The 23,907-nt window shown below is 47.9% G+C and overlaps 1 protein-coding gene across 2 annotated transcripts in view; it reads right to left on the bottom strand.

Annotated features, from left to right (window-relative positions):
* GALNT6 (polypeptide N-acetylgalactosaminyltransferase 6) overlaps positions 1-23,907 on the bottom strand; it is a 67,114-nt gene that overhangs the window by 35,223 nt on the left and 7,984 nt on the right. The window contains exons 1-2 of one of the 2 annotated variants that reach the window (XM_088661241.1): positions 14,519-14,607; positions 2,901-3,488 (exon numbers count right to left, since the gene is read on the bottom strand). In XM_088661241.1, the coding sequence (XP_088517367.1) occupies positions 2,901-3,400 (500 nt within the window). In that variant the 5' untranslated portion in view covers positions 3,401-3,488; positions 14,519-14,607. Of the gene's footprint in view, positions 1-2,900; positions 3,489-14,518; positions 14,608-23,907 lie in introns of those variants that run through there. The other variant, XM_060272106.2, reaches the window with a different exon arrangement.

Below are 23,907 nucleotides of genomic sequence, written 5' to 3'. Positions count from 1 at the left end.
GGCCAAACTTGCCAGTTGTTCCTTTTATCTCTTGATTCCCTACTTTAGCATTCCAATCCCCTGTAATGAGAAGAACATCCTTCTTTGGTGTCATTTCTAGAAGGTGTTGTAGGTCTTCATAGAATTGGTCAATTTCACTTTCTTCAGCACCGGTAGTTGGTGCATAAACTTGGATTACTGTGATGTTAAAAGGTCTGCCTTGGATTCGTATCGAGATCATTCTGTCATTTTTGAGATTGCATCCCATTACAGCTTTTGCCACTCTTTTGTTGACTATGAGGGCCACTCCATTTCTACTACGGGATTCTTGCCCACAGTAGTAGATACGATAGTCACCCGAACTGAATTCGCCCATTCCCTTCCATTTTAGTTCACTGATGCCCAGGATGTCTATATTTATTCTTGTCATCTCATTTTTGACCACATCCAGCTTACCTCCACTCATGGTTCTTACATTCCAGGTTCCTATGCAATATTTTTCTTTACAGCATCGGACTTTCCTTTCGCTTCCAGGCATATCCGCAACTGAGCGTCCTTTCGGCTTTGGCCCAGCCGCTTCATCAGCTCTGAATCTACTTGTACTTGTCCTCCGCTCTTCCTCAGTAGCATGTTGGACGCCTTCCGACCTGAGGGGCTCATCTTCCAGCGTCATAACTTTTATATGCCTGTTGTCTTTGTCCATGGAGTTTTCTTGGCAGGGATACTGGAGTGGCTTGCCAGTTCCTTCTCCAGGTGGATCATGTTTAGTCAAAACTCTCCACTATGACCTGTCCATCTTGGGTGGCCCTGCATGGCATAGCTCATAGCTTCTCTGAGTTATTCAAGCCCCTTCGCCACGACAAGGCATTGATCCATGAAGGGGAAATACCTTATTATTATTATTTAAATGTACCACAATCAATTATGCCATCACAATCACATGCTAGATGCCACTGCATGCCAGCTCAGAAATGAAGTCTTGTAACAACTGTTACAGTGGTGCCTCGCTTAACGAATGCCCTGCTTAATGAAAGGTTTTTTTCTAGCGGAGGTTGCCTCGCTAGATGAATTCGTTTTACGAAAAATTCATCTAGCGAATCGCAGTTTCCCATAGGAATGCATTGAAATTCAATTAATGCGTTCCTATGGGCAAAAAAAAAAATTCAATGCATTCCTATGGGATTTGCTAGACGAATTTTTCGTTATAAGAAAAGACCCGTGGAACGAATTAAATTCGTCTAGCGAGGCACCACTGTATATCAAATATTGAAATGATTTCCTAACACTACTCACAATTGCCCCAAGACCAATTTAACACTCTTCAAGCTCTGCCAGTGTAAATTCTGCACCTGGTTACACATTTGCAAGGATGAGACAACTTCTGTTACATGACATTTATCAAGTATACCAAGTTGGATGGCCTTTAAGAGGCCAGAGGATAAATTTGGACACAGGGGACTAATATTTGAGTCCCCAATAATCTTGTGAATTTCCAGGTAACTTCAAGGCAACATCGTTCAGCCCAAGCAACTTCCAGAGATGCAAAGTCTGCTGGACTTTTAACTCTCCCTAGGCTAAACCCTGCACTGGTCTTGCTTTGGAGCCTCAAGTGTTTTTGCCTGACTGGATTGCGAACACTAATACAGTCATACCTCGGTTTAAGTACGCTTTGGTTTGAGTACTTTCAGTTTAAGTACGCCGCGGACCCATCTAGAATGGATTAATCCACTTTCCATTACTTTCAATGGGAAAGTTCGCTTCAGGTTAAGTACGCTTCAGGTTAAGTACAGACTTCCGGAACCAATTGTGTACTTAAACCGAGGTACCACTGTAATTCCTCTTGCTTGCCTGGGTGGAGAATAGAGTTTGTGTAGGAACTAGTCTATTGCTCACAGGTAAAATATTGCTCCTCCCCCTTTTGCTCTTCCTTGGCATGTGGCCCTTGGAAAGTTGCATAGAAGGGAAAGTGGCCCTCAAGCTGACAAAGGCTCCCTACCCCCACTGAATACGGCTGGCTCTCCATGAGACCTTATGTCCATAATGTTCAGTTACCCTCTTAGTTAAGGGCTGCCTGTATCCATCCACCCAACGCTACCTGCCTGCAGACTGCCTCGCCAGAGTCGTGCATGCTCTGGTTATCTCCCACTTGGACTACGGTACTGCAATGCGCTCTATGTGGGGCTACCTTTGAAGGTGACCCGGAAACTGCAATTAATCCAGAATGCGGCAGCTAGACTGGTGACTGGGAGCGGCCGCCGAGACCACATAACACTGGTCTTGAAAGACCTTCATCGGCTCCCAGTACATTTCCGGGCACAATTCAAAGTGTTGGTGCTGACCTTTAAAGCCCTAAACGGCCTCGGCCCCATATACTTGAAGGATCGTCTCCACCCCCATTGTTCAGCCTGGACTCCGAGGGCCTTCTGGTGGTTCCCTCCCTCTGAGATGTGAGGTTACAGGGAACCAGGCTGAAGGACTTCTTGGCAGTGGCACCTGCCCTGTGGAACACCCTCCCATCAGATGTCAAGGGAATAAACAACTATCTGACTTTTAGAAGACATCTGAAGGCAAACCTATTTAGGGAAGTTTTTAATATTTGATGTTTTACTATGCTTTTAATATTCTGTTGGGAGCCGCCCAGAGTGCCTGGGTAAACCCAGCCAGATGGGTGGGGTATAAATAATAAATTATTATTACTGTATTATTATTATTATTATTATTATTATTATTATTATTATTATTATCATATCAGGCATAGGCAAACTTTGGCCCTCCAGATGTTTTGAAACTACAATTCCCATCATCCCTAGCTAACAGGACCAGTGGTCAGGGATGATGGGAATTGTAGTCTCAAAACACCTGGAGGGCCAGAGTTTGCCTATGCCTGTTCTATATTGAGTGGACAAAGATGAAGTTCTTACTCAGGAGGCCTAGTGTCTGGTCCCAGAGCCCTCTGGAGGGAAATCCGGTCACTGGCGTAGGCATTGAAGCAGTGCTTCTCGTAGCCCCGCTCTTTCTCCTTCGTCTCTTCTTGCGTCCACTGGTCCTTCTTGAAAGCTTTGCCATCAGCCCCCGGGCTGTTGGGGTCCTGCGGAGGGCGCTCCATTAAGGGCTTCAGTTCTGCAGGCGTGTAGTAGCCGGGCAGGCAGGACTTGCTGTCTTGCTCGAGGGCCTCCTGCTGAACCGGAGCCCGGATCTGCAGCTTGGGCATTGAGTCCCGGATATTGTTGACCGCCCCCATCATGATGTCGATCATCTGATCCTTCCTGTCCACAATGTTCTTTAGCCAGGGCTCCTCCCTTTGATCCCTGCTGCTCACATCTCTCTGCATGATGAAGAGGAAGATGACAAAGACGACGCCCACCAAAGCCAGCTTTAGTGGGCCGTTGTGCCTCCGGAGCAGCCGCAGCAGGTGGGCCATGGCACAGAGAGTGGTCTTCCCTCCGTCAAAGGCACAAGCTCTCCAAGGCCCCGGCTGACCTGTGGAGTCTCACCATCTTCTTGCAAACCTGAGAAACACACAAGGATGCTCATCAACCACGGGGCAATGACTTTGTGTCCCACCCCAGACCCTACCTAAGCAAAGGGGAGAAAAAGAAGAGGAGATATTGCAGGGGGCACCACATGTGTTGGATTTGTGGGCACATGTGCAAACCAGAGAAACTGTTGTGGGCACCAGATGTGCACTGCAACTTGCCACTATCCAACTGCAACCCCACCCTTGGTAATCACCTCCCTCATGGAATTAGGCTAGAAAAAAGTCTACTAATGGTTAAGTAAGGCTTCTTTCAGCAGAGGAAGGAGAAAGGGGATGGGACCCTCTGGGCACCAGGGAAGGTCCTGGAGGGCGTATGTGTGCCCACAGGCACCATGTTGGCAACCCATGATTAGCTTCATTATTTATTTTGCACCACATTGTTCCCTGGCATCAGCTCTTCACAGCCACTGACCCACCCAGTTCAAAATAGTAAATCAAATAAAAGAAAAAGGTAAGAGGAAAGGGAAAAGGCTGGAGGGCGGAAGGCCACTACCTGGCTGGCAGGCTCCCGCGGTCAAGATGAGCCAGACCCACAAGCACTTAATAACTAGCAGAAGACTTGCATTGACAAAGACCTAACCTACAGCAGTGGAGAGGAGGCTGCAGATCAGGGGTGGATCTACACACAGGGGGGGAAACGCTATAAATAAGTCATAAATTAAATGGTTATAACAAAAGGGGGGGGGAAATGCTATGTAAAATCACAGAGAATTTTTTTTGCTCTCCAGAGCCATCTAGTGTTGCATGATGAGTCGTTCCAAAAGGAGTAAATTTATATAATCTATTGTACACATTGTACACATTTGAAAATGCTTGTAGGTTTGAGTTAAAATATTTTGTAATGTTAATATGTGGAACTGGTTTATAATTAACAAGGAAAATGTTATTAAGGTAGGAAAGAAGGTAAATAGGTTGTTATGGAAATGCTAAGATTTAAGTGAATATTTAGGAAAGCCAGAAAGTGGGATGGAGGGAAGTCGAAGCTCAAACTGAGCAATGTTTTTGGTGATGAAATAAACTAATGGAATGTGATAATGATATAAATGTAAACTTAATAAAAAAATATTATTTTTAAAAAGCATGTTTATAATGCATTCTAAGCGCTGTTTTTTGATTAATGTAGCTGAGTCCCAAGAAGCTGGAAAGACCATCCAGCGCTTTGGGCCAAAGTCAGGGACGTACATGCACGACAAACCATTCCTGTGCCTGGTACTTAAGCAGATGAAAGCACTAGCATTCAGGAACAGTATCACCAGCCCCTGTGTAACAGTGCTCTATTTGTACACACAAGCACACTCTATTGCAGGTGAACCCTAGTGTTGGCCCAGAGTTGTAGAATATGTTGATATTGCTTGCAAGCCAGGGACATTCATGGGAGCTTAGCTCTAGTTTGGAACTCCTGTGGAAAGCTACCTAAACATCATAGCTTTTGCATTTATTGATCACCGACAATTTTACAATAATTTTTGATAGCATCCCTTTCCATTTTCCTCTAATAGAAACTTTTTTTAAAATGTATACAGTCATACCTGTGCTCCCGAACGCCTTGGGAGTCAATCGAGAACCAATCGCAAGCCGTGCCTTGGTTTCCGAACTTTTCAGAAGTCGAACAGACTTCCGGAACAGATTCCGTTCGACTTCCAAGGTATGTCTGTACTGTGTTAATAAGCGGTGCCCACATTTGCAAGCAACTCTAAGCCACGAATTCTGGTTTAGTAAACTAAGGCACCCTTGCTTAAATTGAGGAGTAATTGAAGGAGGAGGGAGCGAGCTACAGCCCAGTGGTGCCTCGCTAGACGAATTTAATTAGTTCCACGGGTCTTTTCTTATAATGAAAAATTCGTCTAGCGAATCCCATAGGAATGCATTGAATTTTTTTGAATTTTCTTTTGCCCATAGGAACGCATTAATTGAATTTCAATGCATTCCTATGGGAAACCGCGATTCGCTAGACGAATTTTTCATAAAACGAATTCGTCTAGCGAGGCAACCTCTGCTCGAAAAATCCTTTCGTTAAGCGGAAATTTCGTTAAGCAGGGCATTCATTAAGCTAGGCACCACTGTATTACCGATGCCTTCAGACAGTTAACCTGCAGACAGATAAACCAATGTGCCTATTTCTTGTAACAAAGCCATGGAAACTCTCTCTCTCTGTGTGTGTGACTTTTAAATGCCCCTGAAAGAATCTAGGATTTCTACATAGCTGTATAGCAACAATGTGTTTCTATAGTTGTGACTTTTTGGCATCACAGCACTGTATCTGACAGACTTCACCGCTCCTGGGGTTTCCTCTTACGACTTTCATTTCCTGAGACTGCAGTCCTGCACACACTTTATTGGGGGCAAAGTCCTGTTCAATCTAGTAGGCCTTCTTCTGCGTAAAAACGGACACAGGATCAGGCTGCAGGCGGAGGATAGATCTGGGTGAAAAGAGGCAGAGGAGAGACAACCCAGAACATGCGTCCCTCAAGCTCAGAATTCATTGTTTTTCATTTACATACAGATGAGGCAGGGCTGATGGGACAGCCTGCTGGAAATGCTGGCATTTAATTTACAGGAGTTCAGCCTTTCATATTCCACCACCTAGGATGCCCACCAGAACTGGAGAGGATTGACACCATAAAGGTAAAGGTAAAGGTAAAGGGACCCCTGACCATTAGGTCCAGTCGTGACCGACTCTGGGGTTGCGCGCTCATCTCGCATTATTGGCCGAGGGAGCCAGCGTACAGCTTCCAGGTCATGTGGCCAGCATGACAAAGCCGCTTCTGGCAAACCAGAGCAGCACATGGAAACGCCGTTTACCTTTCCGCTGTAGCGGTTCCTATTTATCTACTTGCATTTTGATGTGCTTTCGAACTGCTAGGTGGGCAGGAGCTGGGACCAAGCAACGGGAGCTCACCCCGTCACAGGGATTCGAACCGCCGACCTTCTGATCAGCAAGCCTGCACTTACCATGCACCAAGCCAGTAGAGCTTGAATGATATCCCATTATTTCTTTCTAAATCTCAGAGCCACTTAACACAGGGTGTATGGCACCTAGGAACTTAACCAGCCTACACATGCCCAGTTCCAAGCCTGCAGCTCGGTGATGGGGCACATGCTCTGCACTATGATGGCTCCAGGTTTGACCCCCCAAACCTCTCATGGAAAAGACCTTGGGTTGGAGGGCTGGGAAAAGGTGCTGCCAGCCAAAGTAGACAGACCCTACAGACTAGCGGGCGAGCTCTGTACAAAGCACATTATTTAGTTTCAACAAGCATTGCTGTTGGATTTAAGATTTGGGGAGGGAGTATCCCACTGGGCAAGGCACTGGAGACAAGACATGCAGAGGGAGAATTCTCAGTGATAGTGGCAGATATGCAGATGTTGGGCCAGTGGCGTAGCATGGGTTTCCAGCGCCCGGGGCTGTGTGGAGGGCAGGGTGGGAAGGAAACGGATGGGATACATATGCACATTCAACTGCCTAATTATGTCCGCATCACTCAGGAGATTGCAGCCACAGAGGTAAGAAAAGAGGAAGCATTCTGTTGTCTGGAGAGGTCACTTCCTGGTTCACAGGAAGTACGATGGAAGCACACAGCTGTATTGAGGCAGCACCGGGTGTTGAAATTTTGTGCCCCAGGCAACTGCCTCTGTGCCCCCCATGCTATGCCACTACAGTGGGCCCTCTGGGGATACTGGGGCCCTTGTCACTCTCAGAAACTGGCCTTGGGGTTGAAGGCCATTCATACTGAAGCCAGATGGGGAATGTGCAGCCCCCCCTAAATGCTCCTACCCATGGAAGCACGAGTCGCTGGGGAAGTAACGCAGCCCCTTAGCCCAGGATCAACCGCTTAGTTTTTCAAGAGAGGTGGCAGGACTCAAGCTTGCCAACAACCCAACCATTCTCAATGCCCTCTCAACATGCTCAATGGCACCAGCTTCACTGCTTAAGCCCAGGACAGCCGGTGTGGTGCCCTCCAGCACATCCGAACATCAGGGGTGATGGAAGTTGCAGCCTGTTCTAGAACTGAGCCCTGCAAGTTCAGAGCTAGGTATTTGCTGACTCTTAAAATTAGCCCCTATCCATCAACGTGCAGATTATAGACAAGAAGAACAAACTCACAAAGCCACAGTAAATAAGGAAGTCTCATGATATTCTTTAAACATTCAGCAAACCTTAGCAGTGCCAGATGGGTGGGTGGTGAATTTATTTATTTTTTCTTTAAAGAAAGGCACAGTTCTAAGAAAAGGGAGCTCCTAACCCCTGATTGTTGTGCCTATACAGTATTGCTAGAACTACGAATCAAAGAGGTGAGATCCTTAAGCAAGAGAGCCAACAACACAGACTGGTAAAATCCAGGACTGGCATCATAGAGGTGAGACCTTTAAAACAGGATTTGCACTATTCCCTAGGAAATACTTGGATTTTGAGAATCTCCTCTTTCAGTAATTTAGAAAGACCAAAAAAAAAAAAAAGGAGAATGTTTCTCGCTCAGGTGTGTACAGAGTTATTTATTATTATTACTATTAATTACAAGTATTGCAGAGACATCACCTTGCCTACAAAGGTCCGTATAGTTAAAGCTATGGTTTTCCCAGTAGTGATGTATGGAAGTGAGAGCTGGACCATAAAGAAGGCTGATCACCGAAGAATTGATGCTTTTGAATTCTGGTGCTGGAGGAGACTCTTGAGAGTCCCATGGACTGCAAGAAGATCAAACCTATCCGTCCTGAAGGAAATCAGACCTGAGTGCTCACTGGAAGGACAGATCCTGAAGCTGAGGCTCCAATACTTTGGCCACCTCATGAGAAGAGAAGAATCCTTGGAAAAGACCCTGATGTTGGGAAAGATTGAGGGCACAAGGAGAAGGGGACGACAGAGGACAAGATGGTTGGACAGTGTTCTCGAAGCTACGAACATGAGTTTGACCAAACTGCGGGAGGCAGTGCAAGACAGGAGTGCCTGGCGTGCTATGGTCCATGGGGTCACGAAGAGTCGGACACGACTAAACGACTAAACAACAACAAGTATTGCATTCATCTTCCAAACAACACAAGATACACAATATACATTAAAAAAAAGAGATCATGAATAAACCCATAGTCAATAAAAAAGTTTCAACACCATATGTCTTCAGGATCTTCCGTCTACCTCACTGCGGTTTTTCTTTTTCTTTCTACTGCACCCTTTATTGCCTTAACCATCATCTATACTATATTCAATACCTCAATTATCCACCAAGTACTTTGCGAAAATCAATCCAGGCATACTAAAGATTTTAGTTGGGAAAAATGTTTTCTTAAATACCCCCTGTAACATTCCCACTTTGTAAACTTTTGGTTTGTTTGGTTCCTGATTATCTGTACAGAGTTAAATTTGAAGAAAGGATGTAAAGGATCAGAAATGAAGAAGCTAGTACCAATTATCCTCTGTGCCAGGGTTGCCAACTTGAGTAAAATATTGGGGGAGACCAGGTAAGCCCAGCCCCACATAAATCACATGGCACAGTGCACACACACCATTAGAATGGCAATGCCCACCAACGTTGGGGAGGCCCAGCCAGTAGCGGAGCTTCATGCTCTGGCACTGGGGGCGGGGGTGGCACCAGGCCCACTCTGGGGTCGGGGTGCGCCTCCCGGAGGGGCAGAGCGCGTGTTCCGGGGTGCGCCTCCCGGAGGGCTGTGGCACACCTCTCGGGGGCACGGCACACCTCTTGGAGGGACGTGACACGTGTTCCGGGGCGCGCGTGTTTTTTTGGGGGGCGGGGCGCGCCTCCCGGAGGGGCATGACATGTGTTCCAGGGGCTGGGCGGGTGCCCATGATGGTGCCCCTTGGAGCCCACTGCCCCTATCTTCCTACGCCCCCCTCAAATATTTTACCAGGCGAGCCCCTGGGAGTTGCCTGCTATGCTAGGGTTGCCATATCTTGAAGAGCAAAAAAAAAAAGAACAGTCTGAGCCACTGCCAGCCCAGCTAGGGAAAGAGGCATGCAGGGCCGTCGCTTGCTCGTTGCAGCCCAGGGAAGAAGCAGTGCTGCTTGCCACTCTGGCCGAGCGGCTGACGGGGGGCACCAAGGAGGAGCAGGCAGATCGCGGCCCTCTTTTGTGACCAGGCGGGGGCCGGCCGGGCTCCGTCACATGTGGGCGCGTTGCCGGGCGTGTCTCCCTGCTGTGTCTCGGAGAAGGGGCGGCGCCCAGAGGCGCCCACCGCTTCTGATTGGCTGCAGGAGTCAGCCTCCAGAAAGACGCAGGCAGCGGGCGTTGGGTGGCAGGCGGGCAGCGCCCCTCAATTCTGGTGCTCTAGGCAGCTGCCTAGTCTGCCTTCATGGACGCACCGGCCCTGGCAGCAGCCATGGCATGCAGAGAAGCCCAAGCCCCCCCAAACCCAGACATTTTCTTTAAAGTGTAAAAATCTGACCCATGTGATTATGTTACCCCCCCCCCCAACGGGTACAACATTCCCCTCCACCACCGATCCCTTTGTTGTTGTGGAGGATGGAGCATTAAGAGAAGCACAGAAGAATTACAGGGAAAGACTTCCCAGACCAGATAACATTATTTGGTGTTTAATGAGCACACTGGAGGACTCCCAGAATCTGCATGTTGCAGCAAGGTTCAAAAAAACGGGGAGGAGGGGAAAAGACCCGGAATCCATCTTCCTTTTCCCTTGGCACACAACTCTCTTTATCTAAGCAACACCAAATCTCTCTTTATCCAAGCATTAACATTGGGTTAAGCTGGAATTACCTACCACACCTATTGCAAACAGGATGTCCTTTTCTCTTCTTGGATTGGGGGTGGGGTGGGGGAGGAAATGCACTGTAAAGAATGATCCTTGCACGGGTTTGTAAGTTGCATTTTAAAAAATAAAAGCCCCCGCTGGGCAGAGGGCTGCCGACTTTTTCCTTCCCAATTGAAATAGAATTACATCACTTACACTTTTCAGACTCGAGTCATTGATTTCATCCTGAAGGCAAAGAGGCAAGAGGAGGCAGATTTTACAGCCTGGGAATTGATTCATGCCATTTCCTTGTTCAGCACTTCCTAAACCCTTTGAATTAAATAGTGTTGTACCAACGTTTCTGTGTCTGTGTGCAATATATAAATGTAACATCTGATCCTGACGCATGTCGCCTGAGCATTCTTAAATCCAGAAGCCTGGGAAACTATTAGAAAGGCATGATAGTTCAGGCAAGCATGTGTTCTTCTTAATTAAGAAAATTTACTTGGGTGACAAAGGGCTCTGTCTTCACCCTTCAAATGCCACCAGTACTTGAAACTATTGGCTAAGTCTCTGGGGGGGCAGTGATCACCTCCGTGTTCACCCTGCAAGTTTATTTTCATTTTCAGCAGAATCAGGAACACCACCAACAAAAAGCAAATACTGCTTCTACATTGTGGCCAGGAAGACTTCCCCCCCCTACAAACATATTTGCACAGTTGTGCAAAAATTACAGCACTTTGCATACTTTGGTAAAGTGACGACGTGTCCTGTTTTACAGAGGACAACCCCCTGGTTGACCGGCTGTCTAGACCAGTTTCCTATAATTTAAAAAGCAGCACCACAATCAAATTTTCTCACTTACGAAGGTGTCCCACCACAAATAAATTTTCTCTTTTTTTGGATCTCCCGAGGTCAAATTCTTTGGTAGCAGAGGGAATCACAGTTGAGGCACTTTCTCTGATTACAAACTCAATTCGTTCCGGAGGTCCGTTCTTAACCTGAAACTGTTCTGAACCTGAGGTACCACTTTAGTGAATGGGGCCTCCCGCTGCCGCCACACGATTTCTGTTCTCATCCTGAGGTACAGTTCTTAACCTGAGGTACTACTTCCGGGTTAGCAGAGTCTGTAACCTGAAGCGTTTGTAACCTGAAGCATTTGTAACCCGAGGTACCACTGTACTATTACCCGTATATATTCCGGCGTATAAGATGACTGGGCGTATAAGACGACCCCCAACTTTTCTAGTTAAAATATAGGGTTTGGGATATACTCGCCATATAAGAAATACGACCCAGCGTATAAGACGACCCCCGACTTTTGAGAAGATTTTCCTGGGTTAAAAAGTAGTCCTTATACGCAGGAATATACAGTATATTGAGGGGCACTTTCCCCTATGTCTCAGAGGCCAAAATAACTTGGCCAGCCTTGGATACTGTGCTTCTCAACTTGGGAAGGGATGATATTTGCCATTCCCCTGCAGGCAACAAAGTATCTTGGGCTTGCCCAGGCCCTCTCCATTGTTCTGCATAGGAAAGGGAGAGCAGCATATTTCCTGTTTGATGAAGGTAAAAGAGCACTCAGCCACAAGATGACTGGTTCCTTAACCCTCACAGTCTCAAGGTGTGTCTGGGCCTCAAGTGATTTCTCTTTCTTTCTTTCAGCCAAGGAAATTCAAGGATGAAGGACAATCTCCGTTTCCGTTCAGCAAAAAAAAGACCCAGGTCCTGCTTCTGTGCAGAAAGGGATGTGGGTACATGCAGAATGCATGTTAAAGATGACCCAAGACCGTGGTCTTTGTGGACCTGGTTAGCCCAAGGCAGGTTCCAGCACATATTTAGTCTTTTGCTACATCTTCAGGGCATAGCTGAGGAGGAGAATGGAATTCCCCCATAGGCCTGGTGGGCAAATGACCCTAATGTAAGCACCCCCAAACTCGGCCCTTCAGATGTTTTGGGACTACAACTCCCATCATCCCTGACCACTGGTCCTGTTAGCTAGGGATGGTGGGAGTTGTAGTCCCAAAACATCTGGAGGGCCGAGTTGGGGGATGCCTGTCCTAATGGGAGAGGGGAACAGAAAAACCTTGTGGCACAACAAGTGTTTTTCTGTGGTTCGTCCACATTCATGAAGGCTGGAAAACGTTCGTGCAAATTCCCATGCACACAGAATTGCAAGGACAAAGGCAAAAACCCACCAGAAAGGACGACGTTCCCATTCAGTTTGGCGGGGCTTGTGCAGAAGAATGGCTGCTAAATTGGGCCGCAAGAAGTCTGGCCACCCTTGTCAAACCTGTTCAAGGTTAAGGAGCAAAGGCACCGTCCGTTTTCCTGCCCCTGGCTTTCCGCTTGTACAATGTGCGCAGAACTCAGTTCTCTCACTGGGACCAACCTAATTTGTTTTACCAAGCAACCCCTTGTCTGCAGGAACCTTTTGACATGACACACCACCGTTGAGCCTGCTCTCTTGTTGAGAGAAATTGCAGGCAGAATAATGAGACTCAATCTGAGAAGCAGTTTGATACACAGAGCAGCCCGGGTTAGGACAGTCTGACGAGTGTTCATGGCTCCGATTTCTAGGAGCTTTCAAGACGAGGGATGAGCACACCTGCCCATTTGGGTTTCTCCTTTTCCCCATCTTAAGTTCTGTTCTCCACAGCAGTTTGCATTTTCTTTAATTTTTTTTAAAAGTCCCCGTGAAAATTCACCAGCATTTTAGCGCTCCTATGTTTGTATGCAATTTCGCCTCGTATTTACATATTTATTTACTTATTTATCATATTTACAACCAGCATTTTCATACACCAAGGTGACGACTAACACAAGTGTAATAAAATCAATCAATCAATATCTGTAATACGTGATTAGAAACATTGATAAAACAGCAATAGATTACTGGCTGGTTAAAGAGAAGAGTAATCATGCTGTAAAAGCCTCTTTTAAAAAGTGCATTTTTAAAGAGGCATTTGAACAAGGCCCTGTAAACGAGAAGCCAAGTTACAGGGAACCAGGCAGAGGGCCTTCTCGGTAGTGGCACCCACCCTGTGGAATGCCCTCCCACTAGAGGTCAAAGAGAACAACAATTACCAGACCTTTAGAAGGCATCTCAAGGCAGCCCTGTTTAGGGAAGCTTTTAATGTTTGATGGATTTCTGTATTTTAGTGTTTTGTTGGAAGCCGCCCAGAGTGGCTGGGGGAACCCGGCCAGATGGGCAGGGTATAAATAATAAATTATTATTATTATTATAACAAAGACAGGCAGGGGATTCCACAGATCAGAGCCTCGGTATATGCATTTGGGTACACCTTACTTGGCTGAAGAGCCACACTGCAAAATTCAGAAAAGTGTGAATTTTGAAGGCTAGCCGTGTGCCGGTTTTCTTCTTTTTCTTTGGAGAGTCCTCATTTGGTAAGTTTGTCTTTAAATGCAAACTGAACTGAAATTCTCCCCCTCCTCTATTCCGCATGGCTTTCTTCATATGTGGCAGTGCTATGGCGAATAGACAGCAGGCTGATTCATACACAGCAGCATTCCATACCTGCAAATTACACATCTATGTACCGGAAAACATTTCAACCCAACTTTCAGGTCACACTGCCCTTGCAAATATTTAAACACACAAATCATAAAAACATCACATCCCTCAATTCACAATCTCCAATAGTTAAAACAGAGCTTTCCAAACTAGTGTGTCGCGACAGGTTAGTGCGTCAGCTGCAGTGTGTAGGTAGGTGTGTCGTGTGAAAGCTCCCCACTCTCTTCCCGGGGATGGAAAGGGGTTAGTTTAACCTCTGGTTTGCTAGAAAAACTGTGCCGTGAAACGATGCCCATCTAAAAAGTGTGACACCACCAACACACACACACACACACACACACACACACACACACACACACACATGACAGAGCCATACGTATTTCTCCAGGGATGGAATTCCAAAGATGTGGGGCCACATCAAAAAGACCCTGTCTTTGGCATCCAGCAATCTAACAAGTCTTAAAAGGTAAATGTAAAGGGGTTGCGGCGCTCATCTCGCTCTATAGGCCGAGGGAGCCGGCGTTTGTCCGCAGACAGCTTCCCGGTCATGTGGCCAGCATGACAAAGCTGCTTCTGGCGAACCAGAGCAGCGCACGGAAACACTGTTTACCTTCCCGCCGGAGCGGTCCCTATTTATCTACTTGCACTTTGATGTTCTTTCGAACTGCTAGGTGGGCAGGAGCTGGGACCGAATAACAGGAGCTCACCCCGTTGCAGGGATTCGAACCGCTGACCTTCTGATCAGCAAACCTAACAAGTCTTACCAGCAGACAAAAGAGAGGGCTTCCAATGCTGATCTTCAACTTTGGACAGGCTCACTGAAGCAAGCAAAGGCGTATTTTTCCATTCCAACTGCTCCTGGACCACATGAATTGGCAGGAGCAGCACTGTGGCCAGGGCAGCCGATTGTAACACAACAGCCCAAAAGCCTCACAAAAGGAAGTGCCGCCTTTTAAGCTGGTTTGGCCTGGAGACTGCCTTCCTGCTGCCATGGCTCCTAGCATGGAAATCGGACAAGTGTGAACACGCAGACCTGTAGCAGACAACCACACAGCTCCTTTGAGATAAGGAGGTGATCTGAGAAATCACGAGGAAGCCAAGTCAGGGCTGCTACAAGGCATCTGCTTAGTGGTTTCAAAGTTGTTTCAGCTTTTAAGCTGCTTGTCTCTTTTTATTTATGCCTTTGTTGTGGGCGATAGTTTTAAATGTCCATTATCCTAAGCTAACTTGAGTGCCCAGTTAAGCATTGTTGTTGTTTAGTCGTTTAGTCGTGTCCGACTCTTCGTGACCCCATGGACCATAGCACGCCAGGCACTCCTGTCTTCTACTGCCTCCGGCAGTTTGGTCAAACTCATGTTGGTAGCTTCGAGAACACTGTCCAACCATCTCGTCCTCTGTCGTCCCCTTCTCCTAGTGCCCTCAATCTTTCCCAGGCTATTCAGTGGCACAACCTCTAAAAACACCCACCCACCCTTTCCTTGCCTCGATGCCTGGATGCGCATGTCATATGAATGAATCCATTGTTGTTTTTCTAGAAAAAGAGGCTCTGGAACTCACCATGAACATCTCCCTTGTTCTCTTAGAACGGCAGTGGCACCTACCTGAGAGGTGCCAGAACTGAGTTCCTGTGAGTTCATCCTGAGAAAAAGCCCTGGATTAATCACATCTCAGATGTGCTCTGCATCACTACATAAACCTTCTTATTTTAAGAGGATAAGAACTTTTTATTCACTTGCACATGAGAGGAATCGCTCAGATTTGGCAGCAGCATGAGCAGCCCAGGGCCAGTGTTGGGGTGGCATCATCATCACCGCCACAAACCTACTGGGGCCTGCATTTCAGTAGGAGCCCAGTGCCACCCATTCCGCACCTCTGGGTCCCAGGGAAAGTAGTAGCAAGCAACAGGAGGGAGCACAAAGGAACAAGAGCAGCATACCCAGGCCCGTCCTAGCCATAGAGGCTAGTGGCGCGGAGAACCATGGCGCCGGGCGCTGGAGGGCACTGGAAGGGCGCCAAGTTCCGGCGATCTGGCCAGGACTGCGCTCCTTCTCCGAGAACTCCGCGCTGCGCCTCCTTCTCGTTTCCCCAGCGCTGGGTTCCGCTCAGTCAAGCTTCGCCACCAGCGCGCGCACAGCGCCCAAGCAGCTCTTGCTGGTCCCGCGGTGTGTGCGTTGGTGGCGAAGCTTGACTGAGCGGAACCCAGCGCTGGGGAAACGAGAAGGAGGCACAGCGCGGAGTCCTCAGAGGTGGCCTCCCGCTGCTGCCGCGGTCCGCTTGGCACTCCCGGGCCCTTGGAGAGGCTCTGGAGGGGGGCGCTGGAGGGACCTAGCGCCAGGGCGCTGGGTGGGATTAAGATGGCCCTGAGCATACCCAATATCCAATATCCTGGGGATCACATTCGGGATGCTTGCTTTTTGGCCCTGAGCTCTGGAGTGAGCCAGCTGAGTGGTGCAAGAGCCCAAGACTAAAAAACAAAACAAACCAAAAACCAAGTGTCTTTTGGTGTTCTGGTGCGAGCCAGCTGATTCACACGAGAGCATGAGACCAAAAGCAAGTGTCTTTTGGTCTGACGATCTGGCACAAGCCCACTGACTTGTGCCAGAGCACCGGACCAAAAAATGGGACATTCTGGGATCCAATCAGAACCCAGGGTGGCTTACGTAATTATGTTTTTAACGACATTTTTATTTTCACACGAACCACTTACAACTGCTTATTATTACAGCAGTACCTCAGGTTACAAACACATCGAGTTACAAACACTTTGGGTTACAAACTCCACTAACCCGGAAGTAGTACCTTGGGTTAAGAACTTTACCTCAGGATGAGAACAGAAATTGCATACTGGCGACGTGCCGGCAGCAGGAGGCCCCATTAGCTAAAGTGGGCTAAAGGACGGTTTCAGGTTAAGAACAGACCCCCAGAATGAATTAAGTTCATAACCCGAGGTACCACTGTAAATTAATTGCTATATACAATTAATATATACAATATATGCTTACAAAGCTCACACACACAGCGTTGCATAGGGAGCTAGGCTGTACTCCCTCAGACTACCTGTCCGTTTTGTTCAGAAGTGCCTGAAGGAGCGTCTCCACCCCCATCGTTCTGCCTGGACACTGAGGTCCAGTACCGAGAGCCTTCTGGCGGTTCCCTCGTTGCGAGAAGCCAAGTTGCAGGGAACCAGGCAGAGGGCCTTCTCGGTGGTGGCGACCGCCCTGTGAAACACCCTCCTATCAGATGTCAAAGAGAAAAACAGCTACCAGATTTTTAGAAGACATCTGAAGGCAGCATTGTTTAGGGAGGCTTTTAATGTTTAATAGATTATTTTATTTTATTTTTCTGTTGGAAGCCGCCCAGAGTGGCTGGGGAAACCCAGCCAGATGGGCGGGGTATAAATAATAAATTTATTATTATTATTATTATTATTATTATTATTATTATTATTATTATTATTTATTAAAGTGTCCATGGTCTGACTGGCAGCAGCTCTCCAAGATCCCAAGCAGAAAGAGGTATTTCACACTGAGATGCCAGGAACTAAGCCTGCAAAACAAGCCTTCCTCTTCCAAACCAGGTTCCCTTCCCACAAATCAAGTGGAGGAGAGTTCCCTCTTCACTACTTTTAATTACTCTCAACCTGCTTGCATGTGAAGACCACACAACCACTTAGAAAACAAGAAAAGCAGAGTCCCAAACTGCTTCTTAAGTACAGTCGTACCTTGGAAGTTGAATGAAATCCATTATGGAAGTCTGTTCAACTTCCAAAATGTTCGGAAACCAAAGCGCGGCTTCTGATTGGCTGCAGAATCTCATGTAGCCAATCGGAAGCCAAAGAAGCCTCGTTGGACATTTGGGTTCCAAAAATAGTTCACAAACCGGAAAAGCCACTTCCAGGTTTGCAGCTTTCGGGAGTCAAAACATTTGAGAACTAAGCTGTTTGAAAACCAAGGTACGACTGTATACAATTAAAATCGTCTAGTGAGTGGTGCCTCGCTAGACGAATTTAATTCATTCCACGGGTCTTTTCTTATAACGAAAAATTCGTCTAGCAAATCCCATAGGAATGCATTGAAATTTTTTTGAATTGTTTTTGCCCATAGGAACGCATTAATTGAATTTCAATGCATTTCTATGGGAAACCGCGATTCGCTAGATGAATTTTTCGTAAAACGAATTCGTCTAGCGAGGCAACCTCTGCTCGAAAAATCCTTTCGTTAAGCGGAAATTTAGTTAAGCAGGGCATTCGTTAAGCGAGGCACCACTGTAAACCTTTTGGTCATATTTCCAGTTATCAGACAGTTACCGCCCAAGGATTATACCTGAGAGGAGAAAGAATAGAGTATTGCCTTGAATCATCATTTCAAGCAAAGACTGGGTAAGCTGGCTGCAGTGGAGCAGAGGAAGCAAGTCATATGAGGATAAGCAGAAAGGAACCACGCCAGGTTTTGCGTGTGTGCTTGTGTTTGCTTTTACGGTATTTCATACAAATGTGAACAAAGAGTAAAAGGAAAACACCTTGGCTCACATGTATGCACCCATAGCATTAAGGGCTGCACCTGTTTAGAGCACTGGGGTGCTGCATTTGTAACCAGGAGTGGGGAATTGTTTTCAGCCCAATGGCTATATTCCCTGCCAGGCAATGTTCTGGGCGCTGCATGCTGGCGATGGGCAGGGCCAGAGGCAAAAATGTGCCCAGCAACGGATATGACTCTTACCATTGTGCAGTTGGCTGCATTCCAGTCATGCAAAAATTAGAGGTTCCTACACGCCACTCATTGTTGTTGTTGTTGTTGTGGTCCTCCTCCTCCTCCTCCTCCTCCTCCTCCTCCTCCTCCTCCTCCTCCTCCTCCTCCTCCTCCTCCTCCTCCTCCTCCTCCTCCTCATCTCTCCATCCAGGGGCAAGTCTGGGGCAGCGTCAGGGCCGGATTTAGGTTTGGTGAGGCCCTAAGCTACTGAAGGTAATGGGGCCCTTTATATCCCCAGCTGTCCTTTGTCAACAACTAATTGTCACAGTTTTTGTGACATGCTATATGGTACTTTATGGACCTAATAGAGATCTAAAGCCATTTGCACATGTTGCCGTGCAACCAGTGCTTGCAGAATGTAGGCACCCTAGATATAGAATTGAGCAAACCAGTGATATTTTAGGGAGCAGGCTAGCAGGCGGGGCCCATGACTTACATCAGGCATCCCCAAACTTCGGCCCTTCAGATGTTTTGGACTACAATTCCCTTCTTCCCCGACCACTGGTCCTGTAAGCTAGGGATCATGGGAGTTGTAGGACAAAACATCTGGAGGGCCGGAGTTTGGGGATGCCTGACTTACATCATAGGAGCCTACACAACACAAAACACTGTTGCTGTATGTAGGTTTTATTTTATTTGTTTTTTATCTTAAATTTAGGAAATGTACATCCAGTTCGTTTCCCGTTTACTTTTTTTTTGGGGGGGGGGCTTGTTTAGCTTATACGTAAGTCCGGGACTGGGCAGCATCCAGCGTCTTCAACTGTGTGTGTACACACACACGTCTTATCCAATAAAATGAGCCCCAAAGCTCAAATTCTTGAGCTCCTAATGATGGGAATCGGTAATAACTCTCCTTTAAACCTAAACAATTTTTATGACTAAAGTGACAAAGTGACAAACAAACAATAATAACAATAATTAAAATACAAAGCAAGCCAGGAATAGTACTGTACAGTACAGTACTTGTAAAACAGTACTGGTTGTTGCTACAGCAAACAGATAATTTGCTACTGGAGCCTATAAATCATGGCAGCCGCTACCGAGAAACAGGAAAAAAAATGCAATAGCAGCCACTTCCCTCACATTCTGCACCAGCCACGTCTGTAGGTGCCAAAAAGCTTTAGGAAACGAAAGTGATTCACAGACTTAAGGAGTCTCAAGGCAACACTACCATGTGACCACTCATACTACTGGCTGAAGTAGACAGTGGAAGCAGCAGTTGCTTAAGCAAGTCGGGACCAAGCCACACAACAGGTTAAACCCACTAAACCTCTTGCTTTTAACTGAAACGGGAAATTCAAATGTCACTCAGCCACAATCTGATCTCAGGCGAGCTGCTTCTCTCTCAAGGTGCTTCCAGGAGGGGGGGTTAATTTGCAGACAGGAAATCAGTAACAGGTTTTGTTTTTAAAAAATAAATAAATTATCGGATTGTCCCTGGAAAGGACTAATCCAGCGAGTTGGGGTGGGGGGTCTGGCTGGCATTTTGATGCCAACCACGTTGTATGGGGGAAAAAGACCACCACCAAAGCAAACTTGCATGCAGGAAGAGCACCAGGCTTCAGCAATGTGGAGATAACCCAGGTGTGGAGAACCTGTGGCCCTGCAGATGTTGCTGAACTAAAACTTGCATCATCCCTGGCCATTGGCGGTGCTTGCTGAGGCTGATGGGAGTTGGAGCCCAGGCCCCCCACACCTGAGACAACCATAGGAATCTGGATTATGGCCTGGAGGACGGCCTGGATTACAATAGCTAGAATCCTGCCTAGAAGCTGCCTCTATTCCTGCCCCTATCTTGCAATCATAGCTGCTGGCATCTCCTGGGTGAGCAATTGATAGGAAGGAAAGTCCACGAATTTCCATACAATGAGAAAGATGGGAAGCCTTTTCTGAAGCTGGAATGCCATCAACATGCCCTGGAATGAGCACTGAAGGTTCCTCAGCTGGCTTCCATCAGCCTTCTTGCCATGGGGCAGGCACCCCCAAACTCGGCCCTCCAGCTGCTTTGGGACTACAGTTCCCATCATCCCTGACCACTGGTCCTGTTAGTTAGGGATGATGGGAGTTGTAGTCCCAAAACAGCTGGAGGGCCGAGTTTGGGGGTGCCTGCCATGGGGCAAAGAACAGTTAGAGCAGGCAAAGGCAAACTCCAGCCCTCCAGGTGTTTGGGACTACAATTCCCATCACCCCTACCTAACAGGACCAGTGGTCTGGGATGATGGGAATTGTAGTCCCAAACATCTGGAGGGCTGGAGTTTGCCTATGCCTGAGTTAGAGTAAGGGTGTGAGATTTATATTGGGAAATGGTTGGGGGGGGGAGGATGGGTTAATAACTCGCTCCTAATCAGACACAAAAAAACAGGGAGGAGCTCCTGATCACAGATCACCTGTGCCTCTACTTACACCCTTATTACCTGCTCCAATGAGCCTTCTCTGGTATTCAAGAGCATCTTTCTGTCACCAAGAAAACACGGGGAGTAAAAATAATAATAAACACCCCGGGGAGTGGTATCCATGTGTGTACATGGAGAGAAGAGAGGCACAATTGTTGCCACGTCTGTCAAGTTCCTTTCAAGCGTGAAGGCAAAAGGGTTTATTTGCCTAAAAGATGAAATCTGAGAATTTCAGAAGCTAACACTCTCCAATTGCATTCTGGATTTTAACTCACTCAGCATAAAAGCCAAGAAATCCACCTGCTGCAATAGCCAGCCAAGACCTAAGGCTGCCGCTACACTTCTGCAATGGCACAGCAGATAGAAGGTCTCCAAGTACGGCACACCCAGGGTATCTTTTGGACAAATCAAGGTGCACTTGTAATCTTTTGGCTGCAAGCACTACAGATGCCTTTCCCTCTAGATGTGCCAACTCTTCGGGGGAAACTGGGTTCTGGGAGGAGAACGCATGCTGCAAACTGTGGCTCATGGGAGAAAGAGAAAAGGATGGGGAAAAGCGTAACTCAGAGTCATCTCATGGGCGTAGGCAGGGGGTGAAGGAGGGGGCAATTACCCCCCCTAGAAGCAGGGCCGCTGGCCAGCCTGCCCCGCTGCCCGCTCGGTTCCGTCTCCCTTCTCCTTGGCTGGCTGTGGAGCGGGCGGAGGGGAAGCCAGGCAACCGCTTTGCGTGGCTCTGGGGCTTTCCCTCCACCTGCCCCGGCGATTGCAGAGGGGGAGGAGGGGATCGGAGCAGCCCGATTTTGGGCTGATCCTGGCTCCCCCTTGCCCCTGCCGATCACGGAGGGGGAGAAGGGAGTCGGGGGAGGAGGGAAAGCTGGCAAGGGAGAAGGGAGCTTTCCTTGCCCCGCTGTGGCCCCTCCCCCTCCCCTTGGCCCCCCTGATTTTCATCCTGGCTACGCCCCTGAGTCATCTGAAGAAAGCCAGTGTGGTGTAGTGGTTAAGAGCGGTAGACTCGTAATCTGGGGAACCGGGTTCGCTTCCCCGCTCCTCCACATGCAGCTGCTGGGTGACCTTGGGCTACTCACACTTCTCTGAAGTCTCTCAGCCTCACTCACCTCACAGAGTGTTTGTTGTGGGGGAGGAAGGGAAAGGAGAATGTTAGCTGCTTTGAGACTCCTTCGGGTAGTGATGAAGCGGGATATCAAAGCCAAACTCTTCTTCCTCTGCTAGTCCTACCATGGCCGAGCCTTTTGTTTGACGATCCTTGAGCAACTGCAACTTAAAACTTCAAGGGTTTCTTCTATACTACCACCCTCCCTAGCTGAAGAGGGAACATCCCATGGCCCTCTCCATGCCTTTTCAATCCTCACATCAACCCTGCGAGGTAGAATGAAGCTATCATAGCCTCTCAGGCCAGGATCTATCAAGGGTGACCTTTGGACCCAGGTTCCCCTAGTCTAACCACATAATGACTCCTGACCTTGACTATGCACTGCTCTTCCCAGTGCTCAGCTCCGTAAAGGGTGAGCGCTCTACTGCTATTTGCCCTTGACGATCTCTCCCCCTCTCTCCCCCCTTTTATCTCAAGTGTGAGACTGCTCCTTTCCACAACGCCCTTCAAGGAAAGCGACTCCTATGGCACCAGATAGCTGCATGATACAAGAGAAAGTCAACTAACTGCCTAGCCACGTTTTATACCCAAACACATTTATATCTCCAAAGGTTATTTCTTTTTCCACACCATATTTTAACATGCCTTTCAACCTATGGGTTAAAAAGAAAAGGCTGTAACAGCTCCGAGAACCAGGCCTCTGCTCACTCGTGTTCAGTGCCACCTGAACCATATTCAGAAATTGCATGCAGACTGTTCAATGGTGCCAGCCACATAGTAAGTAAGTAAACTTTAATACGGTCAAAGACCAGCAAAACCAGCCACATAGATTTCACCACACCAATTTTGCACAGCCTGGACTGACTGTTTTCCCCGGGAAACCCGGGAAACCCCCGTATTTCCAGCTGACCCCAGCCGAAAAAATGGATTTTTTGTTTTTCCCCGGTTTATTCTGGTGCGGCGGCCAATCGCTTGCCACAGCCACTGCCAATTGCACTCCTCGCTGCATCCACCAATCATAGCTGCCAAGTCTCCCGTTTTCCCTGGGAAATCCCCGTTTTTCCAGCTGTTCCTAGCTGAAAAAAACGGATTATTCCCCCCCGGTTTATTCTGGTGTGGTGGCCATTTTGGAACTGGGCGGAGCATGCTCAGAAGCAACTTTTGATGCTGCTATGCCCAGTTCCAAAATGGCCGCCGCACCAGAAGTCACGCTGCAGCTATGTCCATAGCTGCCAAGTCTCCCGTTTTCCCCGGGAAACCCCCGTTTTTCCAGCTGTCCCCAGCCGGAAAAACAGATTTTTTTGTTTTCCCCAGGTTTATTCTGGCGCGGCGGCCATTTTGGAACTGGGCAGAGCATGCTCAGAAGCGACTTTTGATGCTGCTCTGCCCAGTTCCAAAATGGCTGCAGCGCGACTTCTGGTGCGACAGCCATTTTGGAACTGGGCACAGCAGCATCAAAAGTCACTTCTGAGCATGCTCTGCCCAGTTCCAAAATGGCCGCCACGCTACTTCCGGTATGCTACTTCCGGTCCGGTCCCTTATTTTTCAGAGAGGAACTTGGCAGGTATGCTAATGTCCCCGGGAAACGCAGCAGCAGCGGCAGTCTCAGCAGCCCAGAGCAGTTGGCTCTGGCTGGCTTCAGGAGCTGCTTGGAAGTCCCCAAATGATGGTGGTGCAGGGTCTCAAAGATGCAGCTTCCGGGCTGCCTCCACCTTCCCTGACCCCAGCAACTAAGCTGTGAAGGAAGGCTTCGTGCTGCCTATCGGAGCTTGCATGCAAGCAGGAAGGGACAGGGGTCTCTCAGTTAGGCAACAGGAAGCCTCCCTTCCCAGCTGAGCGATCCCTGCCCCCTCCTGCTTGCACGCAAGTAGGAATAGGATTGGGGCTGCTTCGATGGAAAG

Source organism: Zootoca vivipara, chromosome 2 (genome assembly GCF_965207765.1).
Source record: "Zootoca vivipara chromosome 2, rZooViv2.hap1.1, whole genome shotgun sequence".
NCBI lineage: Eukaryota > Metazoa > Chordata > Lepidosauria > Squamata > Lacertidae > Zootoca > Zootoca vivipara.
The sequence above is the reverse complement of the archived record's forward strand: the minus strand, read 5'-3'. Positions and strand labels throughout refer to the sequence as shown.